Source organism: Colossoma macropomum, unplaced genomic scaffold (assembly GCF_904425465.1).
Source record: "Colossoma macropomum unplaced genomic scaffold, Colossoma_macropomum, whole genome shotgun sequence".
Classification (NCBI taxonomy): domain Eukaryota; kingdom Metazoa; phylum Chordata; class Actinopteri; order Characiformes; family Serrasalmidae; genus Colossoma; species Colossoma macropomum.
Genome location: NW_023494798.1, coordinates 5,260,974 through 5,283,428, shown reverse-complemented (window position 1 = coordinate 5,283,428; position 22,455 = coordinate 5,260,974). Strand labels below are relative to the sequence as shown.

At 38.6% G+C, this 22,455-nt stretch overlaps 1 protein-coding gene across 1 annotated transcript; it reads right to left on the bottom strand.

The window, feature by feature from the left end:
- Positions 1 to 1,752: 1,752 nt before the first annotated feature.
- lbhl (LBH regulator of WNT signaling pathway, like) lies at positions 1,753 to 21,668 on the bottom strand. The gene is made up of 4 exons (XM_036585392.1): positions 21,587 to 21,668; positions 7,353 to 7,434; positions 4,340 to 4,625; positions 1,753 to 2,398 (listed from the first exon to the last, which is right to left on the bottom strand). The coding sequence occupies exons 1-4, from the start codon at positions 21,634 to 21,636 to the stop codon at positions 2,322 to 2,324; spliced, it is 495 nt and encodes a 164-aa protein (XP_036441285.1). The 5' UTR covers positions 21,637 to 21,668; the 3' UTR covers positions 1,753 to 2,321.
- Positions 21,669 to 22,455: the final 787 nt, after the last annotated feature.

The following is a 22,455-nucleotide window of genomic DNA, read 5'->3' as shown; positions in this document are numbered from 1 at the left end:
GTTGCTGTCCATGTGCATTGCTTCATGGCCACGATTTATGCATCTTTTAATAGCAACCTCCAGCATGACAATGCCCCATTTTACAAAGCAAAAGTCATCTCAAACTTGTTTCACGAACCTCACAGCTCAATGTGCTTCAGTGGCCTTCCCAGTCACCACATCTGAATCCAATAGAACACCTTTGGGATGTGGTAGAATGGGAGGTTCACAGTATGAGCACCTGAAAAAGCACCAGAATCTTAAATGAATGTTTTCAACATCTTGTGGAATTCATGCCACGAGCAATTGAAGCTGTTTTGCGAGCAAAGGGACTTCCTACTCAGTATTAGTACAGTGTTCCTAATAAAGTGCTCGATAAGTGTGTGTAACCTAATATTTTCTTGCCAACATCTGATGATGCCAATATTGGATGGCTCTAAAATCAAACTGGCCAAACTGTTATCACAGTGTTATGGCAGCGGTAACACTTTGTAAGCATCTATAAACACATTCATAACAAGTTATAATGCATTCATAAGGCATCATAAACATGGTTATAAATATTTATAAAAATGCATTACGTTATAGCCATTCTTATAATGCATTATGAATTGTTAACATAATGCATTATACGTACTGTTGATAACAAATTATAAGAGCTCATAAGTCGTATTTGTCCGCTCTAAGTAAAGTGAAGCGTACTGTACTAAAGCCTCCTCCAGTGTTAAGAGTGAGGCTTCAAGTTGAAATATTTACTGAAGGATTTATTGAAACACTAAAACATTCACAATAAAGCACATTACAGGCTTCAAATGTCAGAGTTTAAACTAGAGCTGCCATCAGTGTTTTACCCAATGTGGGAAAGTCAATGTACACCACCGTTAGCTTGACACTAACTTAACACTAGAACCAGTGAGGGAACAAATTACAATGACAGCGCTCTACTATCTCACCTCTCCCTCTCCTCTCAACTCCCAGTGACTTCATGCTCAGTGTGATGTCAAAGGGGGTTCAGGGGAGGGGCTGATGGGTACTTGGTTCACTGTGATGTAATGCAACACTTAAAGTGAGACGCTGGCTAAGAAAAGCACTTTGTAACAGTAATTCTAGGCTGGACAGCCTGTTTGGAGCGTCTGAATATTCAGGACTGAATCCCCGAAGATGGAGCCCTGACAGCACCAGCAGTGGGAAATAAAATACTGGAGATCTCAGGGTGTAAATAAACTCTGTATTTGTCTTTACGCTCTCCAAGCTGGGACTGACTTCTCTGGCAGTGACAGTATAACATGTTATTAACACTACTTATAATGCATCATATTAACAATTCATAATGTATAATAAACATGGCTATAAAATGTAATTCAGTGTAATTCATTTTTATAAATATTTATAACCATGTTTATAATGTCTTATGAATGCATTATGACATGATATAAATGTGTTTATGTATGCTTATAAACATGACATTCATAGAAAGTGTTACCGTGGCAGCCTTAGAATTAAACAGGTTGATATTGTTGCTGTGCTGTAAGGATAGGTAATTGATCTCTGGCTTGATTGGTTGATCATTCCTCATTCAAAGAGCTGTTTGGGCTCAAAGATCCTTCAGTGTGATTGGTGGAGCTGAACTGCTGTAGGCCAAATAAGCAGATATGTGTAAATGAATTGCTGTGATATTACAAAAACAATTATATTACATTGTCTGTTTTTTTGCAACCTAGTTTCCGTATATGGACTGTATGGAATGGCACACTTTGACAACAGCAGTTTCAACACTACAACTCGTTTATTTCAAGTAAACAAGGAACATTTTCCATGTTTTCCATGATATGCAGAGGAGAACTATTCTAAATTTGTCAGTTTTGGTCTGTGACCTCTACATAATATTTGCATAGAAAACAAATACAGTGATCATGTGAAGAATGTTAAAAAATAGTTAAAAATAGGAATAACATTGTCTGATGAGGGGGCTAAATCAAAATACAACCTAACACCTATGCTATGTCTACACCAGCTACTCTGAATCTGCGACATCTATGGTGGTTTTCTGGGTGAATCAGAGTTGATTGTAGAAATCCTCTCCACTGCCAGGCTGAATGGAGTTATTGCGAGGCATGAATCCCTGTACTAGGATCTAGCACATGATAGCTGCACTGGCCTGACATCTTCAGTCTTCTTTCTCAAAGACTGAAGACATCACTATTCGTTGCATAGTGTCAAACGTTGCCGAGTCCAGCATCTGAACGTCCTTTAACTGTCTGGACCAACAGGGTCTCTCTGATGCCGCTGGGGATGCCGCTAATGGATTTCCCAGGTTTCATCATGGTTGGAGCCAAAGAAGATCAGTTGAGGGAGAGTTGAGGAGCACTCTCGGGAGGCAGAGTGGGAGTTTCATCTCTAAAGTCATCAGACTGAAGGTCTGTAACGAAGAAACAGAAGAATGGCTTAAGAATAGAGAACATAAGAGAAGAAAATCGAGGCCACTGGATAAGAAAACAGAGCAGGAGAACTACTGTGGCTTCTAATTCCATGAGAGTGAAATTTTGGAAATTTTTATTTTCTTAATTCAACCTTTTCACCGGTGGTTCCAAAACTCACTTCGTCATACTCTTCATAACTTTCATATTTCATAAGCTACATTCAAAAGGTGAGTGTCATATGAGGCTGTAACTGTCTTGTTTCCAGTCAAATAGATGGGTAATGTAATTTTAAAACTTTATAATAAAAGAAACTGAACTTTTCTACTGCAAAGTCGACCCATTTTTCCACGAATCTGGACTATAAACTATAAACAGATGGCGTCTCTTCAGTGATCTGCTCTGTAAAAATTATTTTTATAAAATAATACAAAGAGCGTCAAAGATTTTTGGCTTTCAGCAGTAAACCGTAAGCATATAGCAATATGTGTGATCATAACACTTTCTGTTAATTTGAGGGGAGGTTTTACAAAAAAATAAAATAAAATAAAATAAAAATTTACATTTATTTTATGCAGTTTCTGAATAATTGGCCACGTAAATTCAGATGGAAAAACCAAAATATACCCTGGTGAATAAGAGGTTAAGATACTTAAGATTCCATGAATGTTCCACCCAAATGTAGTTGATCAACCAAGGCCCAGGTTTTGTTCTGGAGCTATGGGGCTACTGTAGCTAACAAGCTTCCATTATATGTTAACATTAAATACATACATTAAAGCATTTGATTTTTCACCAAATGACTACTTTAAAACTCTTCAGTAGGAAGGACATGAAGATGGTTGCCAGAACCACCAGGGTCAGTAGACACTTGGCTACCCACTTTTCAAAGTACTGGGGCAATGCCCCACCAATTTTTGATTAATCTCAGGAGCAGCCAGGTGATTGGCTCTTTTTTACTGAAAAATGGGACTTTACCCATAAACAAATTCCAAGGTCAGCATCAAGAGCCACATTCTTAGCAAAAGGGGTTCTATACAGTACCAAAATAGGGTTCTTTGGCTTATAACAATAGTGGAACTGCTTTGGTGCTATATAGAACCCTCTTATTTAAAGTATTACAGTACCACTCTTATTCCATGAAAACAAAAGGGTTAAATCCTAAAAACAGTGAGCAAAAAATAGCCAATAGGTATCTACACACCTTAAAATGAAGGTTCTTCAAGGGTTTTTTGGTAAACAAAATGGTTCTATGTAGAACCATGAACATTCAAAGAACCCTTTGCATGATTGAAGGGTTCTTTGCATTATGAAAGATTTCTTCAATTGATGATGAATGTGCTGTAAATGGTTCTATGTATAATCTTTTTAAAAAGGGTTCTGTCTAGCACCAAAAAGGGTTCCCCTATTGTAACACACCTGACATCATAACCCTTTCGGTACTATATAGAAGCCTTTTCAACAAAGGATTCCACGTAGAACCATCTGCAACACGTTCACCATCAATCTGAAGAACGTTCACAATGCAAAGAAGCTGTTAATCATGCAAAGGGTTCTTTGAGTGTTTATGCCTCCATATAGAACCATTTTCTTGACTAAAGAACCCTTGAAGAACCATCTTTTTTAAGAGTGTATCCTGTTAATTAACCAATTAACTGTCTCCTCCTCCATTACAATGTGACTGTTTATGAATAGTTTTATTGGAACATGGTATATAATAATATACTATACCAGTATAATATTATAGATATGCTAAATGTAATGCTGTAGTCTTCGTTCGTCAGTCGGTGGCTCAGCTCTCGTTTGTCAGTCAGTCATCTGCAGTTCCACTAGCACACTTTGGGCTTTGTTTTCCGGTCCATCATTTTTGGATATGTGGTGCCACCCCTGCGTATGAAGCTCTGTAGTAAAACACAGAAGGTGGAATGGTGAATTCATCCCACCTAACAGTGAGGTGCCCTGCTGTTGGCTGATAATGATGGAGGACTCCTCTTCCTCCTCCTCCTCCCCCCAGTCTGCGATGTTGGCAGGTGGAATACACTGCTCCAGGAACAGATCCTCGTCCTCCTCGTAGTCGTCCTGCTCCGGGGGCCAGCGCAGCTCGCCGCTCTCCACCTCACTCACGTCCGTGGGCTCCACCACGATGGAGGGCAGCCGCTCCTTCCCCTGCTCCACACAGGTCAGAGAGCTGTCTGGACCCAGCACAGCCTCCACAGGGTCTGGAAAGATCTGCAGAGAGGGAGAGAAGAACGGGATAGAGATGGATGAACAGATGGATAAAAGGTTTACACAGTGCTGCTGGAGTTTTTAAACACCTCATCATCAATGCTGGACTGAGAATAGTCCACCAACCAAAAATATCCAGCCAACAGCGTCCTGTGGGAAGCGTCCTGTGACCACTGATGAAGGACTAGAGGATGACCAACACAAACTGTGCAGCAGCAGATGAGCTATCGTCTCTGACTTTACATCTACAAGGTGGACTGACAAGAAGGAGTGTCTAATAGAGTGGACAGTGAGTGGACACAGTGTTTAAAAACTCCAGCAGCACTGCTGTGTCTGATCCACTCAGACCAGCACAACACACACTAACACACCACCACCACGTCAGTGTTACTGCAGTGCTGAGAATGATCCACCACCCAAATAGTACCTGCTCTGTGAGGGTCCATGGGGGTCCTGACCACTGAAGAACAGAGTAAAAGGGGGCTAACAAAGTATGCAGAGAAACAGATGGACTACGGTCTGTAACTGTAGAACTACAAAGTGCACCTATATAGTAAGTGGAGCTGATAAAATGGACAATGAGTGTAGAAACAAGGAGGTGGTCATAATGTTATGGCTGATTGGTGTATATACAGTTGTGTGTGAAAGTTTGGGCACCCCTGGTTACAAGAATTTTTTTTTCTTCTAATACTTTAAACACAGAAAATAAATAGAATTTTTACATTAACATTTGCATATTCAAGTTTGTCCTTGTAATTTGACTAGGGGTGTACTAACTTTTGCATACAACTGTAAACAGACAGAGAGATACACTCTCAGAAAAAAGCTACTGTCACTCTTGTCACTTTGGTGGTACGGTCAAGGGTCTTCAGTACCTTTAGTTTGGCAACATAATTGTACCGTAATCCATTTATATTTATTAAACTGTGTTGACTCTATACATCCTGTCTTGACACCTTGCTTTGAATTTTATTGTTCTGTTTTGAAACTTTAGGCTATGAAATGGTACAAATAAGCACCTTTTCCCTGAAAAACGTGTATTTAAAGTACATTGTATTTAAGGTTTCCCCTTTGTTCCCCTGAATGTTCCTGTTTCTTCCCCTGTGTTGTGGCCATGTGCTTTTGTTGTTGTTTTGTTTCCTTTGCTCCGCCCCTTTCTCACCTTCCGTATTAGGATTCTCACCTGGTTGTAGTCCCTGTCTCCTCCCTCTCCCAGGTGTTCCCTATTGTTTGTAGCCTATATTAAGGCCTTTGTTTCAGTCATGGTTGTCTAGTCTACACACTTTACACATCACTGTGTGACATGTAGTGGTTCAGTGCCTGCGCTGTGTTTTGTTTGCTCAATGTGTGTCTTAGTTTAAAACCTTGTAGTTTGTTATTTTGTACTCAGTGTTTCTACTAATTTGTTAAAGTTTGCTTGTGCTTACATTCAGCCTCATTACTCACCACACATGACAACACAGTTGGCCCCTAAAACCACCGTTGTGCATTTGAAGGTACATTTACTTTGTTTTTACCTTGATGAATGAAAAATGTACCTGAACAGAACCTTCATTTCTGGCAGGATAGGTAGGTAGGTAGGTAGATAGATTTTTAAAAATGGATTACGAGGTAAAATATGTTTCAAATTATGAGGGAATGTTCAAATACCCAATCAGAGTACATGGTTAAAGTAACCATTAAAATTACATGCTTTAGGTAGCCAATCATTTGGAGGAGTGTAGGATTCCATTAGCCAATCAGATTGCAGCGTTTAACCTTATAATTAATAGAAGTTTTGGTAACACTTTCTATGAATGTCACCTTTGTAAGCATCTATAAACACATTCATAACATGTTATAATGCATTCATAAGGCATCATAAACATAAATATTTATATATAAATATTTATTAAAATGCCTTACATGTTATAGCCATGCTTATTATGCATTATGAGCTGTTAATATAATGCATTGTAAGTACTGTTCATAACAAATTATAAGAGCTCATAAGTGGTATTTGTCTGCTCTAAGTAAAGTGAAGCGTACTGTACTAAAGCCTCCTCCAGTGTTAAGAGTGAGGCTTCAAGTTGAAGTATTTACTGAAGGATTTACTGAAACACTAAAACATTCACAGTAAAGCACATTACAGGCTTCAAATGTCAGAGTCTAAACTAGAGCTGCCATCAGTGTTTTACCCAATGTGGGAAAGGTAATGTACACCACCGTTAGCTTGGTATTTGTCTTTACTTTACACTCTCCAAGCTGGGACTGACTTCTTTGGCACTGACAGTATAACATGTTATCGACACTACTTATAATGCATTATATTAACAATTCATAATGTATAATAAACATGGCTATAAAGTGTAATCCAGTGTAATTCATTTTTATAAATATTTATAACCATGTTTATAATGCCATATGAAGGCATTATAACATGTTATAAATGTGTTTATAGATGCTTAAAAACGTGACATTCATAGAAAGTGTTACCGAAAGTTTTTTTTTCATTTCTACAACCAGACATCTCGAAAATGTGGTTTGCTCAGCTGTGGCCTGTAAAACCATCTATCATAGATCATTATACAAACAATATAATATTGACTGATATTATTTGCCCACTTTAAAAGTCTTTCCTATAATTCATGCAACAAATGTCTCGAATTCTACACAGAGAGATGGAGCGAGCTGGCAGGAAGCTCGTGTTTTGTGGGTGAGTCTGTGATGTGGTTTCTCAGTGTAGCTCACCTGAAAGGGCAGTCTGTCCCCCTTCCTCTGCAGCGGAATTTCATACATGGCCGAATCCTGGGCCCTCAGGTCCTCCACACATCTGTTTCAAAAATGGAAGTAAATAAATAAATAAAGGACGGATTTGGGGAGGAAATCAGGGCCGTTTACAGAGCGTGTGTTCTTTATGCTAATACTGTAATGACTGAATTGGAATTTTGCCCGTTACATCACACACAGGACGCTTTGTGCAACAGATGCTTGCTATCCCCTCTCCTCTCTTGCTTATTTTCTGTTTTCAGTTCTCTGTTTTCATCTGTGCTTCTGTGTTCAACATGCACACATTTTACACCTCTTTCCACATTCTGATCTACTTGCACAGTTCTGACCCACTTCTGTCCCCCCATATACACCCCCCGTTCCACTTAATTTCTCTTTGCGCAACAAAACAGACTGAGCTGAAATGTTTAGAGCGGACTGTTTAGTACAGGACTGTCCAGTATGACCTTTAGGCCCTAATTCGGCCCTTGAGGATGAAGGATTTGGCCTTCCAAATCCATTTCACAATTATATTTTTTAAAGTATTTTATTGACAAAATATAGTATAATGTTACAAAATGCATGACTTGAAACCCACAGCATTTTGGAAAAGTCGGAGACCACCCTTCTTTTATTTTACCCTTCTTTCAATTCTCAAAATTATGATAAGATACAGAGAAACTGGCCCTCCTAACAATCACCTGCAAGACCTGATAGACCACCAACACTGTCCCTATCAGATAAACAGCACTTAAAGTTTCATCTCTGAGAGAGAGGAGAAAATCAAGCTGCTTCAGATCTGAAAACATCCACAGGTGTTTCTGTCCATCCTTCCACTGTGAGAAGACGACTCAGCACTGTGGGTCTGAAAGGATGTGTAGCTGTTAAAAAGCCCTCACTGAGAAAAGGAAACAGACAAAAAGAAGAAAATTTGCAAATCAAACAAAGAAGCTCCCGGCGCACTTGGAACAATGGACTGACCACCCCAGAGTCCAGACCTCACGGAACGTGTCTGGGGTTATTTGGATCATGAAAAGCAGAAAATGCAACTGACTTCTATGACTGAACTTTGCAGGTGAAATCACCTGAAATCAATCACATTTACATGTGCAAATGTGAGTGAAAACCTTTATCTAGTATTTAAATGCAAAATTATATTTAATTAATTATACTTTAAAAAATACAAATATATATAACTTTACAGAAGAAGGGAAAAAACCCACTTTACTTTTAATGTAAGTCAATGGAACCAGACATTTTTCCAAGTCATTTTGGGCCGTTTCATTAGGTCCATTCAGCATGAAATGTACACAAAATGTAAAGGACAACAGGCATTTTCAAATTATGGCTGAAAAAAAAAAATATATATATATATATATATATATATATATATATATATATATATATATATATATATAACAGTAGTTAAAGTTATGAAATAAAAGCTATGATATGTACAGTTGTACACGTTTCCATATGTGCAATTTGTGAGTCTGAAGAGGATAAATGAGATAGGCAGGGGATAGAATATTTATTTATATCTATTCCAGATTATACAAGATATGGATAGAAGATGTACAAAATATCAATCTATATGTGCATGTACAGATTTGCTAGATTGAAGTTACAGTAAGATCAGAGTGAGTCTGTTTGAGTTGTGGATGCGGTGTGCATTGTCTATGATGCTGATTCAGAGGTGCAGTGACAGGCCTATTCACCGATACACCAGCACTTAGGCATTCTTATTTACATCTCAATTTACAGATTATCCAGTCATTAATCTTAAGACTTACTATTTATTAAATACTTTTAATTATTGTGTAACTGCTAGAGCTGTCACGATTAGTCAAACTCAATTTTATGGTTGATTAAACTGATAATGCACATTTTAAGCTCCGCTTCTGCTCTCAGTAAAAAACAGAACATGCACTATTTTATGGTGTAATGTTTTACTTTTTCGTAGTTATCATTATATAATTTTTTAAAAAGTCTTTCTAAAGTTTCCTTGTTTAAAAGCTTTTTTTTCCAATTGCTGATAATGACAGCTCCAGTAATTAATATGCAATATAGTTATATAGTTATAATAATATAACATAATAATAATATAATAATGGGGTGGGGAATTGAAGTGTGGGCCCACACATGGACCTGCAGTTTAAGGAGCTAAGTCTATACTGAACGAGACGACATATAATAAACAAATTCCACCCTCTTCTCACACAAACCCCCCCAGTTGGCTGCACTCTCTGTCCATCAGCCTCAATGAGACAAGAATAAGGGCTGTCATTGGTCAGGGAGATACACTGAAGGCTTAAGTTGGCCTAAGCAGTCCCGGCTGACCTGAGTCTAATCTGTTTGCATGACTCTCCTGAGCTTGGGAGGCTGGATTATGTCGCTTCTAACACTCGACCAGGGACTGATCATATCAAAATGGATCACACACCTCCCATAGTCATTGTTCATTACAGACAGACTGTGTGGTGCGTTGAGTTTCATCTCCGACGAGAGAAAAACAAAACAAGTGAGGTTTATTTCCCCATTTATTCACTGGGTATTTTGATGGTTCACTGTAGATGTTTTGGAGATGCTCACTTTGCCATTAACTCCTCACAATTCCAGGCTTATTATTCAGTGACTACAGGGACTCCAATGTAAACTAGTTGAGCAATTCTTAAGTTATAGAGGGGTGCAATAAAACCTTGGACCTGCCGGCAGGCCCTGGACTTTAAAGAGGGCTAATTTACACTCAAGTAAACCTTAATTCTAACCTCTGAACCTAAACCTAATGTTAATCTTGGTTCTAATCCAAACCCTAAACCTAACACTAGAGATGTGTAGTAGCTATGTACATTTACTGTAGTGTATTTTGTTGGTTTGTACATTCTTATAGCATTTTCCAAAGCTAATACTTTTATTTTGTATGTTCTCTTTATTTGCGAGGAAAGAAATTTATATTTAACATTGAAAAATGTACATTAAAATTTAGATACAAGTTGCATTTTCATCATTTCATTTCATTTGCATTTCATTAACAGCCCTTTGTGATTGGTTGCAGCTCTCACATTTGAGCTTTCACATTGTATTTAAGGCCAAAAGTTCCCAAAAAAACAGAAAATTAGGGTGTGAAAGATTTCAGTTCCCATGCTGAGAGTTCCCAAGTTTCACTGCAGTCCAATATTGCAAGCTACTCAGTACTTCTGTAGATTTGTTGCCCTACTTACTTTTATACTTCTGCTTAAGTTGGTACTTAAAAATAACGGTTTATAATTAGTTCCTGGCTCAGAGGCTCTATGAATTTTCACAAATCCCTTCTAGAAAGCGAACCATGTACTGAAAGATTCATTAAATATCAATTTGACCCTTTTTTAGTGCTGTTTGACTCAATTCTTCTTTAACCTGAACCCAAAACCAACATGCAACACCAACCTTGGCTCAAATCCAAACCTTAAACCTAACACCACTTCTAACCCTACATCAAATATGAATCAAAACCCAAATCCTGAGTTCCTAATGATTTCAACATTTGTAGATAAGCTAAAAATGACCATTGAAATCCTAGCCGGACTGAACCTTGAGTAGCTAAATGCAAACTAGGATTTTGCTTTGTTTGTGTCTCTCATTTTCCCACTGTGGCCTGAGGACTTGGAGCGACCTTCAAAGACGAGCTCACGATTCAACCTTCAAGATTCTAATATTTCTCAGAAACGAATCTCTTCAGGCTTCAGCAGTCTGGCATCTTTCGAAGGCAGCATGACAGACAGGCACTGAAAATACTTAAAATTGGCTGACATTGCCTGAAAAGATTAATCGCGCATCATGTTCTGTGGATGAGTAGTGGAAAAAAGCCAGTGGGGATGGGGGGTGGGGGGAGTTTGAGGTTATTTTTTTTGTCCTGTTTCAAATCTATTTATGTCCTCCAGAGGAGCTGTGCAGGGATTACGAAGGCCTGAAGAGCCGTCTGACAAACAAAACCTTCAGATGCAGTATATGCTGCACCCACGGGAGTTTCACCCAGGCCGCTAAGAGCTATGTGACATGAGACAGTGGTGAAATGATAGGTGAACTCTTGAGAGGGGGAAAATTTGCAGGCCACATCGCTCAATCTCAGGAAACTTATGAAGTGAAATTGACATTTCGAAGCTCTCAGGCTGTTTATTTTTAGCTTTCAGGAAGCAAGCTGTTCCCAAGCTGCAAGGACGTTCATGTCCGGCCTGCAAAGTGTGGACCCCTTAATGGAAGCCCGAGAGTTAAGACACTCAGCGAAAGGCTCCAAACTGACCAGGAGCAACAAGCATGATCATAAGAAACACGATCCACTGTTCAAAGTGACAGTGGTGGTGCAAGCCAGGCACTACTTAAATATATCTAAAGAAAAAACAGCTTAAAACAGAATGTTAACCCCAGAAATATCACAGTATATGGTGTTATACAGTGGTTAACTGTGATTATAAGAGCAAAGCCTTCAGTACAGGAGATAAAGCTGAAAACTTGGCCAAAAAAATGAGAAAAAAAAAGAAATTTATACAAGAATTCAGATTTTTGCTATCACCTCTATGTAATTTCCAATGGTATGTTAGCACCAAGCTAGCACTCATGCACATTTTTGGCCACACAGAAATTTGAAGCTTGTAAAATACATTATATGTGTTTTATTTGTAGCTTGTCAAAGTATATTTTACCTTCCATGTTGCAGTTTTACAGTGACTTTGACTAAAGAGTCCTGGCATAGAGCCTAGGTTACACCTCACAGTCAGCAACATATCTAAGACTTCCAAAAGGCCCAGAAAGATGATTTCTCATAAAATAGACATCTGAAGTCATTCTGAATGACTTAATTTATCAAAAAAATCACTGCTAATGCATCCCACCATAAAATGAACATGTTCCAAAGCTGATATGTTTTCCTATACATACATTTTCATTCCAAATATCACTGGATCCACTGATTTACAAAGTTGTTAACCTCTTATTGACCAGGGTATATTTTGGTTTTTCCATCTGAATTTACATGACCAAATCGTAAAGCAAATTATTCAGTAACTGCATTAAATAAATGTAAATTTGTTATTTTTTTGTGTGTAAAGTTCCCCCCAAATTAACAGAACATGTGTTTTATGATACACATATTGCTATATGCTTATAATTTACTGCTGAAGGCCAAAAATCTAAGACACTCTTTGTATTATTTTATAAAAATGATTTTTACAGAGCAGATCACTGAAGAGACGCCATCTGTTTATAGTTTATAGCCCAGATTTGTGGGAAAAATGGTCCAACTTTCAGCAGACAAAACAAATTGAGTTCAGCTTCTTTTATTATAAGGATTTAAAATTACATCACCCATCTATTTGACTGGAAAGAAGACAGTTACAGCCTCATATGACCCCCACCTTTTGAATGTAGCTTAGGAAATATGAAAGTTATGAAGAATATGACGCAGTGCATTTTGGAGGAGTTGAAAAGGTTAAGGAGTCAGGATATGAATATTGTTACATGAAAGCTAACAGCAGGCTTTGCCAAATGTGGTGGGTAAGCTGCTTTAGCAGTAGCAGCCCACAGTTTGAGTAGCTGATATTGTAATTTGACAGTTTTGAAGCGTTAATCCATAGTTTTATGTCACATTTCAATAATAACCTAAGAACAGCTTAGCCAGTTTGCATTGAAGTCACTATTGTTTTTGAATAACAAGCCTTAGTATGTAACAACCCTGGGATTATTACTGTTTCTAAATCTGACACATTAGGCCTTCTTTCTAGCTCCTGAAGGCCTAACCAATGGAAGAGCTCGCTTGGCTGTATCTACTTGGATATCTCAGGAAAAAATGCTGATTGGACAATTTTCTGTTTGGCATTTCCAGATGTTATTCCTTTTGTTTCCAACTAAATCTTAATCAAATAAGAGCATCAATATAATACTGTTTATACAACAAGCATAAGGATTACATTGAAAATGAACTAAAGATTACAGATGCATTCTTTATACCAGAAATCATCACCTAGGTGGCCTTAAAAGGATCTAAACCTTTATAAAAGAAGGAGAAAATATTCTTAACTATAAGACGTGTAAACATAACAAGTTTGTTTTTTTGTGGACTATTTTAATTAGTCTATTTATGACCACCTCCTTGTTTCTACACTCATTGTCCATTTTATCAGCTCCACTTACTATATAAGTGCACTTTGTAGTTCTACAGTTACAGACTGTAGTCCATCTGTTTCTCTGCATACTTTGTTAGCCCCCTTTTGACCCTGTTCTTCAGTGGTCAGGACCCCCATGGACCCTCACAGAGCAGGTACTATTTGGGTGGTGGATCATTCTCAGCACTGCATGTGTGTGTGTTGCACTGGTCTGAGTGGATCAGACACAGCAGTGCTGCTGGAGTTTTTAAACCCCTCAGTGTCACTGCTGGACTGAGAATAGTCCACCAACCAAAAATATCCAGCCAACAGCGTCCTGTGGGCAGCGTCCTGTGACCACTGATGAGGGACTAGAGGATGACCAACACAAACTGCAGCAGCAGATGAGCTATCGTCTCTGACTTTACATCTACAAGGTGGACTGAGTAGAGTGTCTAATAGAGTGGACAGTGAGTGGACACAGTGTTTAAAAACTCCAGCAGCACAAGAAACAAGGAGGTGGTTATAATGTTATGCCTGATCGGTGTATATTTCATATAAAATGTTGTTTAAAACATTAATCTTAAAAAAAAACTTTAATAAAGTGAAGCCACCAATATGTACTTTTTCGATGAATCTTTTTCACAACCACAACCCTAACTGCTACCTCTAGCTTAACCGCAGTGTCAGTGGAAACATCTTTCTCCACCTACATATCACCGTTCAGTAAATAATTCTCTAGAAGTAATGGTAATCAAAATATGCTGCTGATAAAATATTATCACCAAGTTTCCAGTGTTCATTTCAGCGAGGGCAAAGCAGATAACGATCAAGATTCAGAAGGAAGTGGTCAGGTCTCCTCCGATTCGCAGAACCAATGCTAAATTCGCTAAACAATTTGCTTCAGCTTCTCTTGGCAGTAAACAGTGGAGTCTATATTACAGCCACGGTACCGTGGCGCACACCTGGGAACATGCTTGGCACATATTTCATATACACATTTCATTTATATCATTTGATCGAGTGCGGTAAGATATAATGCTTTACGTCTGGCCTATATAGCTTTAAGCTGTCGGACAAACCAGCATTACCGCACAACAGCAACATCTGTGAAGGCACCATTAATGCTGAGCGATATATACGTGTTTTGGCAACATATGCTGCCATCCAGGCGACGTCTTTTTCAGGGAAGGCCTTGATTATTTCAGCAGGACAATGTAAAACCCCATTCTGCATGTATTACAACAGCATTGCTCTGTATTAAAAGAGTCCGGGTGTTAAACTGGCCTGCCTGCAGTCCAGACCTGTCTCCACTGAAAACATTTTGTGCATTATGAAATGAAAAATACAACAAAGGAGACCCCGAAATGATGTGCAGCTGAAATCCTATATCAAACAAGAACAGCAAAACATTTCACTTTCTAAACTACAGCAGTGTCTCCTCAGTTCCCAAACGCTTACAGAGTGTTGTTAAAAGGAGAGGTGATGAGACACAGTGGTAAACAGGCCCCCGTCCCAACTTTTTTGGAACATGTTGTTGGCATCAAATTCAAAATGAGCATATTTTTTTCAAAAAACAATAACATATAATAACAATAACAATAACAACAGCAAAGAACTTCATCCCGGGTAGATCACGCAGGTAGATTTTATACTAATTTAACATATTAGGATAAACAGAAAGCTTTTTTAAACTGATAATTGATAACAATAACAGTTTTACAACAATAATTATGACTTTTATGATTAATATTTCATCCTCTTGGCATTATAAGGTTCTATCTGTGTTCTAAACAGTTTTGAGATACCGAGCTTCAAAGATTCTGCATTCCAAATTGCAGAACTGATATGTGGAACATATCCTACAAACAAATGACAGACACCCTAAGTTTTCTAAATGTACAATATCAAAATGCTATCAAATTTGTAAATTGTTTTTTTGGAACAGGTGAAAGGCAGATAGAACCTTCTAGTCCTAAGAACTCCCTTTGTTCTTGGAATCATAAGGTTCTATCTGGCAGAACACGAAAAGAAGCAATGATTTTTTAAGAACACGAACAGTTTGTACTCGTAATTTGTTTTAAAATGTAAAATGAGTGAGTGTCTGTGTGTCAGAACATTAAATTGAATGCTTTCTGTGACATTTTTATGACATTTATTTTATTATTCATTTATGTAATATGACATTTATTTCTTGTTGTAGGACAAATCACCTTTTTCTTTTATAAAAAAGTATTGATTGATAGATGACATATAAAGGTCAGTGCTAAATATTTTGTCCAGTGCAAAGATTAATTTTAGGTTGGAACTAGTTTGAGTTTCCTTTAGATTAGAGAGAAACCAGCTAGTGTAATAATCTGCGCTAGCAAGTAAGTGTAGCAGGTATGAGGTCTTTTATAAAAGCTTAATAAATCGTCCAAGGGGATGATTTATTAAGCATTTACAATAACAATTTTTAACAATTTACTGTCTTTTTGGTAACTTTATGCCACTCTAAAGCATCTAGTTTGGCTAATTAGCTACCTCGCTTGCCAGTTAGCTTACCTTCGTGGCTGAGATGAAACAATATAACTTAGCTGCTGCTCTGTTATGCACACACAAACTCACAAATGTCTACATTTACACAGAGTCATGTGTGGAATCAGACAAAGCTTCAGTTTTTCTATGTCAAATATGAAAATATGAGTAAAAAGACTCATTCTGGGGCTGCTAGCACAAATGCTAATAGCTTTAGCTTTTTAACTAGCTCATGTCAGCTCATGTTTAACTCTCTACAAAGTAATAATTACAAAAATACCAATCAAACATCAACATGCTGTCCTACTTTACACTCTGGTGCTCTTACTGGAGATATCAGAGCTGAAAAAACAGGCCAGCAAGCATTCCATGCTGGCCTAAGTTGGTCTAGTGCTGGTCTGGGTCTGATTTAGCTGGTCACCCCAGCATGTTCATGCTGGTTGACCAGCATACCAGCATCAAAATACAACATATGCAGGTTTTGCTGGTGACTAGTGTGGCTGGTCAACTTCACCTTCGTCTGGAAGAGTAAAATGTTCGCCGAATTGTCGTTAGTTTCAACTACCAGTGTTACCAGACATCAGTCAGCAGGTTTAATACTATTTATAGAAGCTCTCTGATTTTGAAAGCTGGAAAACAGGAAAACTATAGTGAAATCCATTTTGTACTGCAAGATCATGCTGGTTGACCAGCATATCAGCATCCAAAACATATGTTAGTTTTGCTTGTGACCACCCAGGATGTCAAGTCAAAATAGCTGCCCACACATCAACAGTAATAAAACACCACCTCCCTACTTTTAAATCATTAAACAGTCATCTTATAAACTTCACTGCTTTTGTCCATCATGAACATTAAAGCTATCACACACTAACATTAGCTGGCCAGCTTGTCGCTAACCCCTACGACCAGCACAGACCAGAACAGCTGGTCACCAGCAAAACCAGTGTGTGGATGCTGGTATGCTGGTCAATCAGTACCACTGTGCTTGGTGACCAGCTAAACAAGCATAAATCAGCATAAACCAGCTTAGCCTAGCATGGAATTCATGCTAGTCTATGCTGTCTTTTTTCAGCAGGAACAAAACTCAACTCAAACGTGCAAAAATAACACAGTTCTGAGCTCCGAGGCCACGTCCAAGCAGTGGGGCTACCTCAAAACAAGTGGTCACATCCGTCACATCACCATGTCCCACTAAACCGGCTAGTGCACACATGCCGCTATAGTGGGACATGGTGATTAATTAGTGGGACATTTATAAGGGATCAAAGACCCTCCATCATACAGTGGAAATTCTCTTTAAAGTATGAAAAATGTTATCAATTATTAATAAAGTATGCACTCATTTTTAGGCCAAAATAAAACTCTCAGGCTATTTTGAAATGTATAAATAATACAAAACCTTGATGTATGTAAACAACTCCTATGAGTATCACCTTCAATACTAAATATAACACCATGAAAATCTCTGCCTACTCGCCATTACATTCTATGTGTGTCACCTGCATCTGTGACAGATCCCCCCAGGGCCGTGTGACGCCAGTGATGAAGCAGAGCACTCGGTAATCCAGCCTGGCCCTCCTGCTGTCCTGCTGTCGCTGCTAAAGTCATTAACGAGCTCACCGCGCTGCTCTCCGTCTCCAGTGCACAGGCCCACGGATGCACACACTCCTCACTCACTAACGTGAGGATTGAGGACGCTGAGGTGTGTCGGTGAGTGATTGAGTGGGTAAGCATGGTCATGTGTTTAGATCTTTAAGAGGGCAGGAATAACCAGGATGATGGAAAACATGAACCTTTTGACACTGTAGGGTCCCTATGATTCCAGCGTTTTTTTATGGATTCGTTTTTGTCATTCTAGGTGACACACTGCTATAATTTTTGTAAACTAAAAACGGTAATAGTAGCCCATTTAGTCTTTTCTATAGATAACAGAAAGCCATACAGTTTCAGTCCATTTGAGGTTACTTGATGGAGAATTCCACCAAATTCTCAAAATTTAATGCTTAATACATTGCTCAACAGTCATTCAGAGTAGTTTAATGCAAAATGGCAGTTATGGACGAAGTACACAAATCATGTACTTGAGTTAAAGTAGAGATACCCAAGGTAAAATATTACTCCAGTAAAAGTAGAAGTTCCTCCCTTTAGACCTCCACTTGAGTAAAAGTACTAAAGTATTTGCCTTCAAATGTACTTAAGTATCGAAAGTAAAAGTACTACAATATTAATTATGACTTTAATGTCCTATTAGCATTTTTGTAACAAGACTCTTTATCAACTCATTTTAGGTGAAAATACTCCAGTGTCTCTCTTGGTAAACCAGTCTTTTAATAGAGTCATTAATTAGTGACGCTGATGTCTATTAAAATTATCATAAACACAAAACACTGAAGGCAAACAGTTTACATTAGGTAGAACTGAGTGGCTCTGAAATCACTTTACAAACAAGCAAAGTTTCAGTTTAAGATTTATTTGCAACTTAGTTACAAGTTTAAGTTTAATAAAATCTTTAATCTCAGATTCACAAATGAGTTTCCTTTACTAAACTGAATCTGTAGGTCTCTGTTCATAAACATAATAAACAAATCTACTATAAAATGAAATAGTGTTTGTATAAATTCAGAATAAAGACACGTCAGTCACAACTGCATATGTGTACATATTTCTATATTGTGGTCTGTTTACACAAAGTTAGGTTAGTTCATCATTTATGTTGAATAGACTCTCCCAAAATTTTACGCTGCTGCACTGAACTGAACCTTATGCTTGCACTGGGTTGGTATGACCAACAGGTCAAAACAAGCTCAAAACAAAGTGTGCGCTGTGCCCTGATTGGTGTTCTTGCTTTGCGCTTCTTTCATTTTGGCGTTACATTTTTAAACACACATAAACCAAAAGGAGCGGCAGATTTCTCATAATGTAGTGGAGTAAAAAGTGAGATATTTGACTTTGAAATGTGGTGGAGTGAAAGTAAAAAGTCACTCAAAATGGTAAAACTTCAGTAAAGTACAGATACACGAAAAAACGACTTAAGTACAGAAACAAATTACATTTACTTTGTTACTGTCCACCACTGCAAAATGGTTTGTAAAGACTCTATTTCTTTACAGTGGTTATGATACAAACCAGAGGTCAAGATGTCTCCAATGCAAAAGTAACCATGTTTACCACCCATGTTTTTATATGTGATGTTGTTAACAGCACAATGCCCTGCATGTATTTTAAAAACATATATTTTTGGCCAAAACCTCTTGACAAAAGCTATTATAAAACAATATTTCAGGCTTTAGGCAGCACATTCATGACTATTTAATAGAGTAGTTTTCTTTGACGTAGCTTTTAGAGGTATTAGATGTCTGGTTCCTATCACCACCACTGTGAACTATTCTGAATAGTTTCCCTAGAGCACAGCTTTTTGCATCAAACCACTCTGAATGATTTTGTTTCAATTTTAGCAAATTTTGAGAACATTTTAGCAAATTTTGTCGAGATGTTTGCAGACACCTGCTCATCCAACGCTTCTTCTGGTTATTAATAGGGAGTTCGTCCTGCATGGCTGCGGTAACAGATGTTGGGACACTGCTGTGAGGATTTGAATGCTTTTAGCCACAAGAACATTAGTAAGGTCAGGTGCTGATGTCGGATGACTAGTTCTGGATCTCCAACTCGTTCCAAAGCTATTTGAATCATCACTCCAGGGAACTGCTTCACAGGCCAGTGATGCTTGGCACTGGGTACAGTGAGTTTAGGCTCATGTGCTGCTGCTCCAGAGCATCTCATTCTAGGAAAACTGTGTGTGCACCTGTGTCAGCAGTGAGTTCCCCCTAATATAGCTGAATGTACTGATTAAAAGAGGTGTATGGATACTTTTGGATATCTAATGTATGTAAACACACTGCATAGCCATCCTAGGTCCCCAAATGGTCCAATATGATGCGACAGTAGGCACGAGCTAATGTAATGATCAGATTTTCTGTGATTATGCAGAGCAGAGTGGTAAACTACAAAGCTGGGTTTGTGGATTAGCAAGCTAATTTTGGGTTCAGTTTAAGCTAACAATGCTACACATTTACTTAGGTTTCAGTTAATTGAGCCGGTAAGTCATTAATCAGCACATACACATGCTATGTGTGCCCTCATACATACCTCAGCTAATAGGTTTGCCTGTAAATGCTACAACTATAGGACACTGTGAAGCAAAAGTCACCTAATTATCATCTTCTCATCAGTTTATCATGGTACTGATTTATTTCAACTTTAATAAGACTGAGTTGCCATGATAACTTGATTAAAATACCTAATAGATATAAATTAAAGTGGTTGGTTCAGTGTAGTGGGTAACCCCTCTGTCCTCTATGCTGTAGACTGGCATTAGATCCACTGCCACCCTATGCTATACTAATAATCCTTGGGCAAGACTCCTAATGCTACCTTCACCTACCTATGTAAATTGCATGTCGGCCGGGATAAGGGTGTCTGCCAAATGCCATAAACATAAATTTATGCTCTTGATGAATTGGCTTAGTTATGAGTTTGCAATTTAAATCATAAACAAGGGCATCAGCTGGCCATTATAAACCACCTTTAGCAGACTGGACATTCTCCACAAGGGACCACTATTAGCACAGCTTTCGTGTGTGTCATTGAAAGGGAGGAAACCCACACCAGCAGGAGCTCATGAATATGTTTGTAGTAACAAATGGCATGAATATGAGGCAAAATTAAGTGTATGCCTAGATTGAACAGCTGGTCTGACAGCCTAACAGGCGAGTCCATATATACACAAAATAAAAAATATGCCACTTTAAAGCCTGTTAAGCTTCAATTATCCTTCAAATGTCAGTGTTTAAGTAGAGCTGGCCTGAAACCGTGTGTGGTAGGTGAATGTACACCACATTAGCTTAGTGCTAATGTAACATTAGAAGTATAGCAGAAATTAGCATTTATCGCAGAGGTGGTACTCAGGTTACTTACAGTGTGTAAATGTCTGCATTATTTATTGTTACATAATGATATGTATGGCTGTGACAAGTTCATGAAAAGACTGGCTTAAAGCACCATTAAGGATTTCTCCACATTTAAGTTTAACATTAAAGTTAACTGTTAAGTTCTAGGAATTAAAGTAAATTCCTTTTTATGTACAATTTTTACATTTTACTTCCCTGTAAAATGTAAAATGGTCAAATTACTAAAACCAGGGTAAGAGTATTGTAACATATTTGGATTATCTGAGCTGGTTCACCGAGTATTTGTACAGCTTGGTTGTTTTAAAGTGTTTTATGTCTTTTCTATTTTTTTAACAGCAAATTAATGTCTGAATTTAGTCCTTGACTGCCAAGCACTAATGAAAGCGCACAACTACCGCTACTACAATTCAAGTGGGCTTTGGGAGTTAAGTTCCCAACACTGCTGAGGCTCTTCACACCTCTGCTGTAGTGTGTTGCACAATCGATCCCCCATACATCCACAAAAAGTAACAAAATTATTAACATTCCAAATATTTAATATATTAACCTCTCTCTCTCTCTCTCTCTCTCTCTCTCTCTCTCTCACTCTCAAAGCTCAGCAGAAGTCTCCTACCCATCCGTGGAGATGCAGCATGCGTCCCCTGGACTGTTGCAGTGCTCCATGCAGGGTATGAAGATTGGGGCCAGAGGGGGGCAGCTCTCACAGCTCTCCCCTTCTACAGGCCCCAGCGAGGGGCTCTGGCTCTCCAGGGCGCTGCCCGGGCCAGCAGCGGGGGGCTTGGTGGGCTGGAACGGCCTGGATGAGGCTGAACGAGTGCCGCAGGGGGGTCAGCAGGAGGATCAGCGGCTGGAGGTGAGGACAGCAATTGATGCGTCCACGGTATTCTAGAATAATGTCACGAAGAAGAATACCGGTCTGCACTTCCTCAAGCTAACAACCTCTGACACTCTTTTTTCCATTCATCCCTCTCTCTCTCTCAGCCCCTCCCCTCTGTTGCTCTCTCTCTCTCTCTCCCTCTCTCTCTCACTCTCTCTCTCTCTCAGCAGAAGGGCTTTGTGGAGGAGCTGGATTAGTGTCTGTGTCGATTAGAGCTGCACGGCTGATGACGTCAAAGTAGCAGCGCCGCCCTGCTGGAAGCGTACAGCACTCCAACACTCACTCAAACATTGACCCCAAATCTGACTCCAGCACTAACACTCTAACAGGTTTGGGAGTGGACTCGATGAGGTCTAGTTGCGTCAGCTGGCTTGCTTATACGAACATATAGTCGACTTTATATTCATATTTTCAGACTATATACTATAATGTCTGTAGCTGGCTATTGCAAATTTAGTCTGTTTATTTAGATCATGATTGTCGAACTTTGGTTGTTTCTCATTTAAAATGTTGGATTCAACTCATTAGCTAATTAGCAAGGCCTTTGTGAGTTGAATTCAGAGTGTTAGAAGTGAGAAAACATTAATATCTGCGGAGCTGCGGCC

What these genes read in the sequence shown, in the direction of transcription:
- lbhl (XM_036585392.1), bottom strand. Translation starts at nt 21,636, where the DNA reads ATGGAGCACTGCAACAGTCCAGGGGACGCATGCTGCATCTCCACGGAT. An exon ending in TGCTGCATCTCCACGGATGG is followed by an intron (nt 7,435 to 21,586) that starts GTAGGAGACTTC and finishes TTTTTGAAACAG; the next exon opens with ATGTGTGGAGGACCTGAGGG. An exon ending in GGGACAGACTGCCCTTTCAG is followed by an intron (nt 4,626 to 7,352) that starts GTGAGCTACACT and finishes CCCTCTCTGCAG; the next exon opens with ATCTTTCCAGACCCTGTGGA.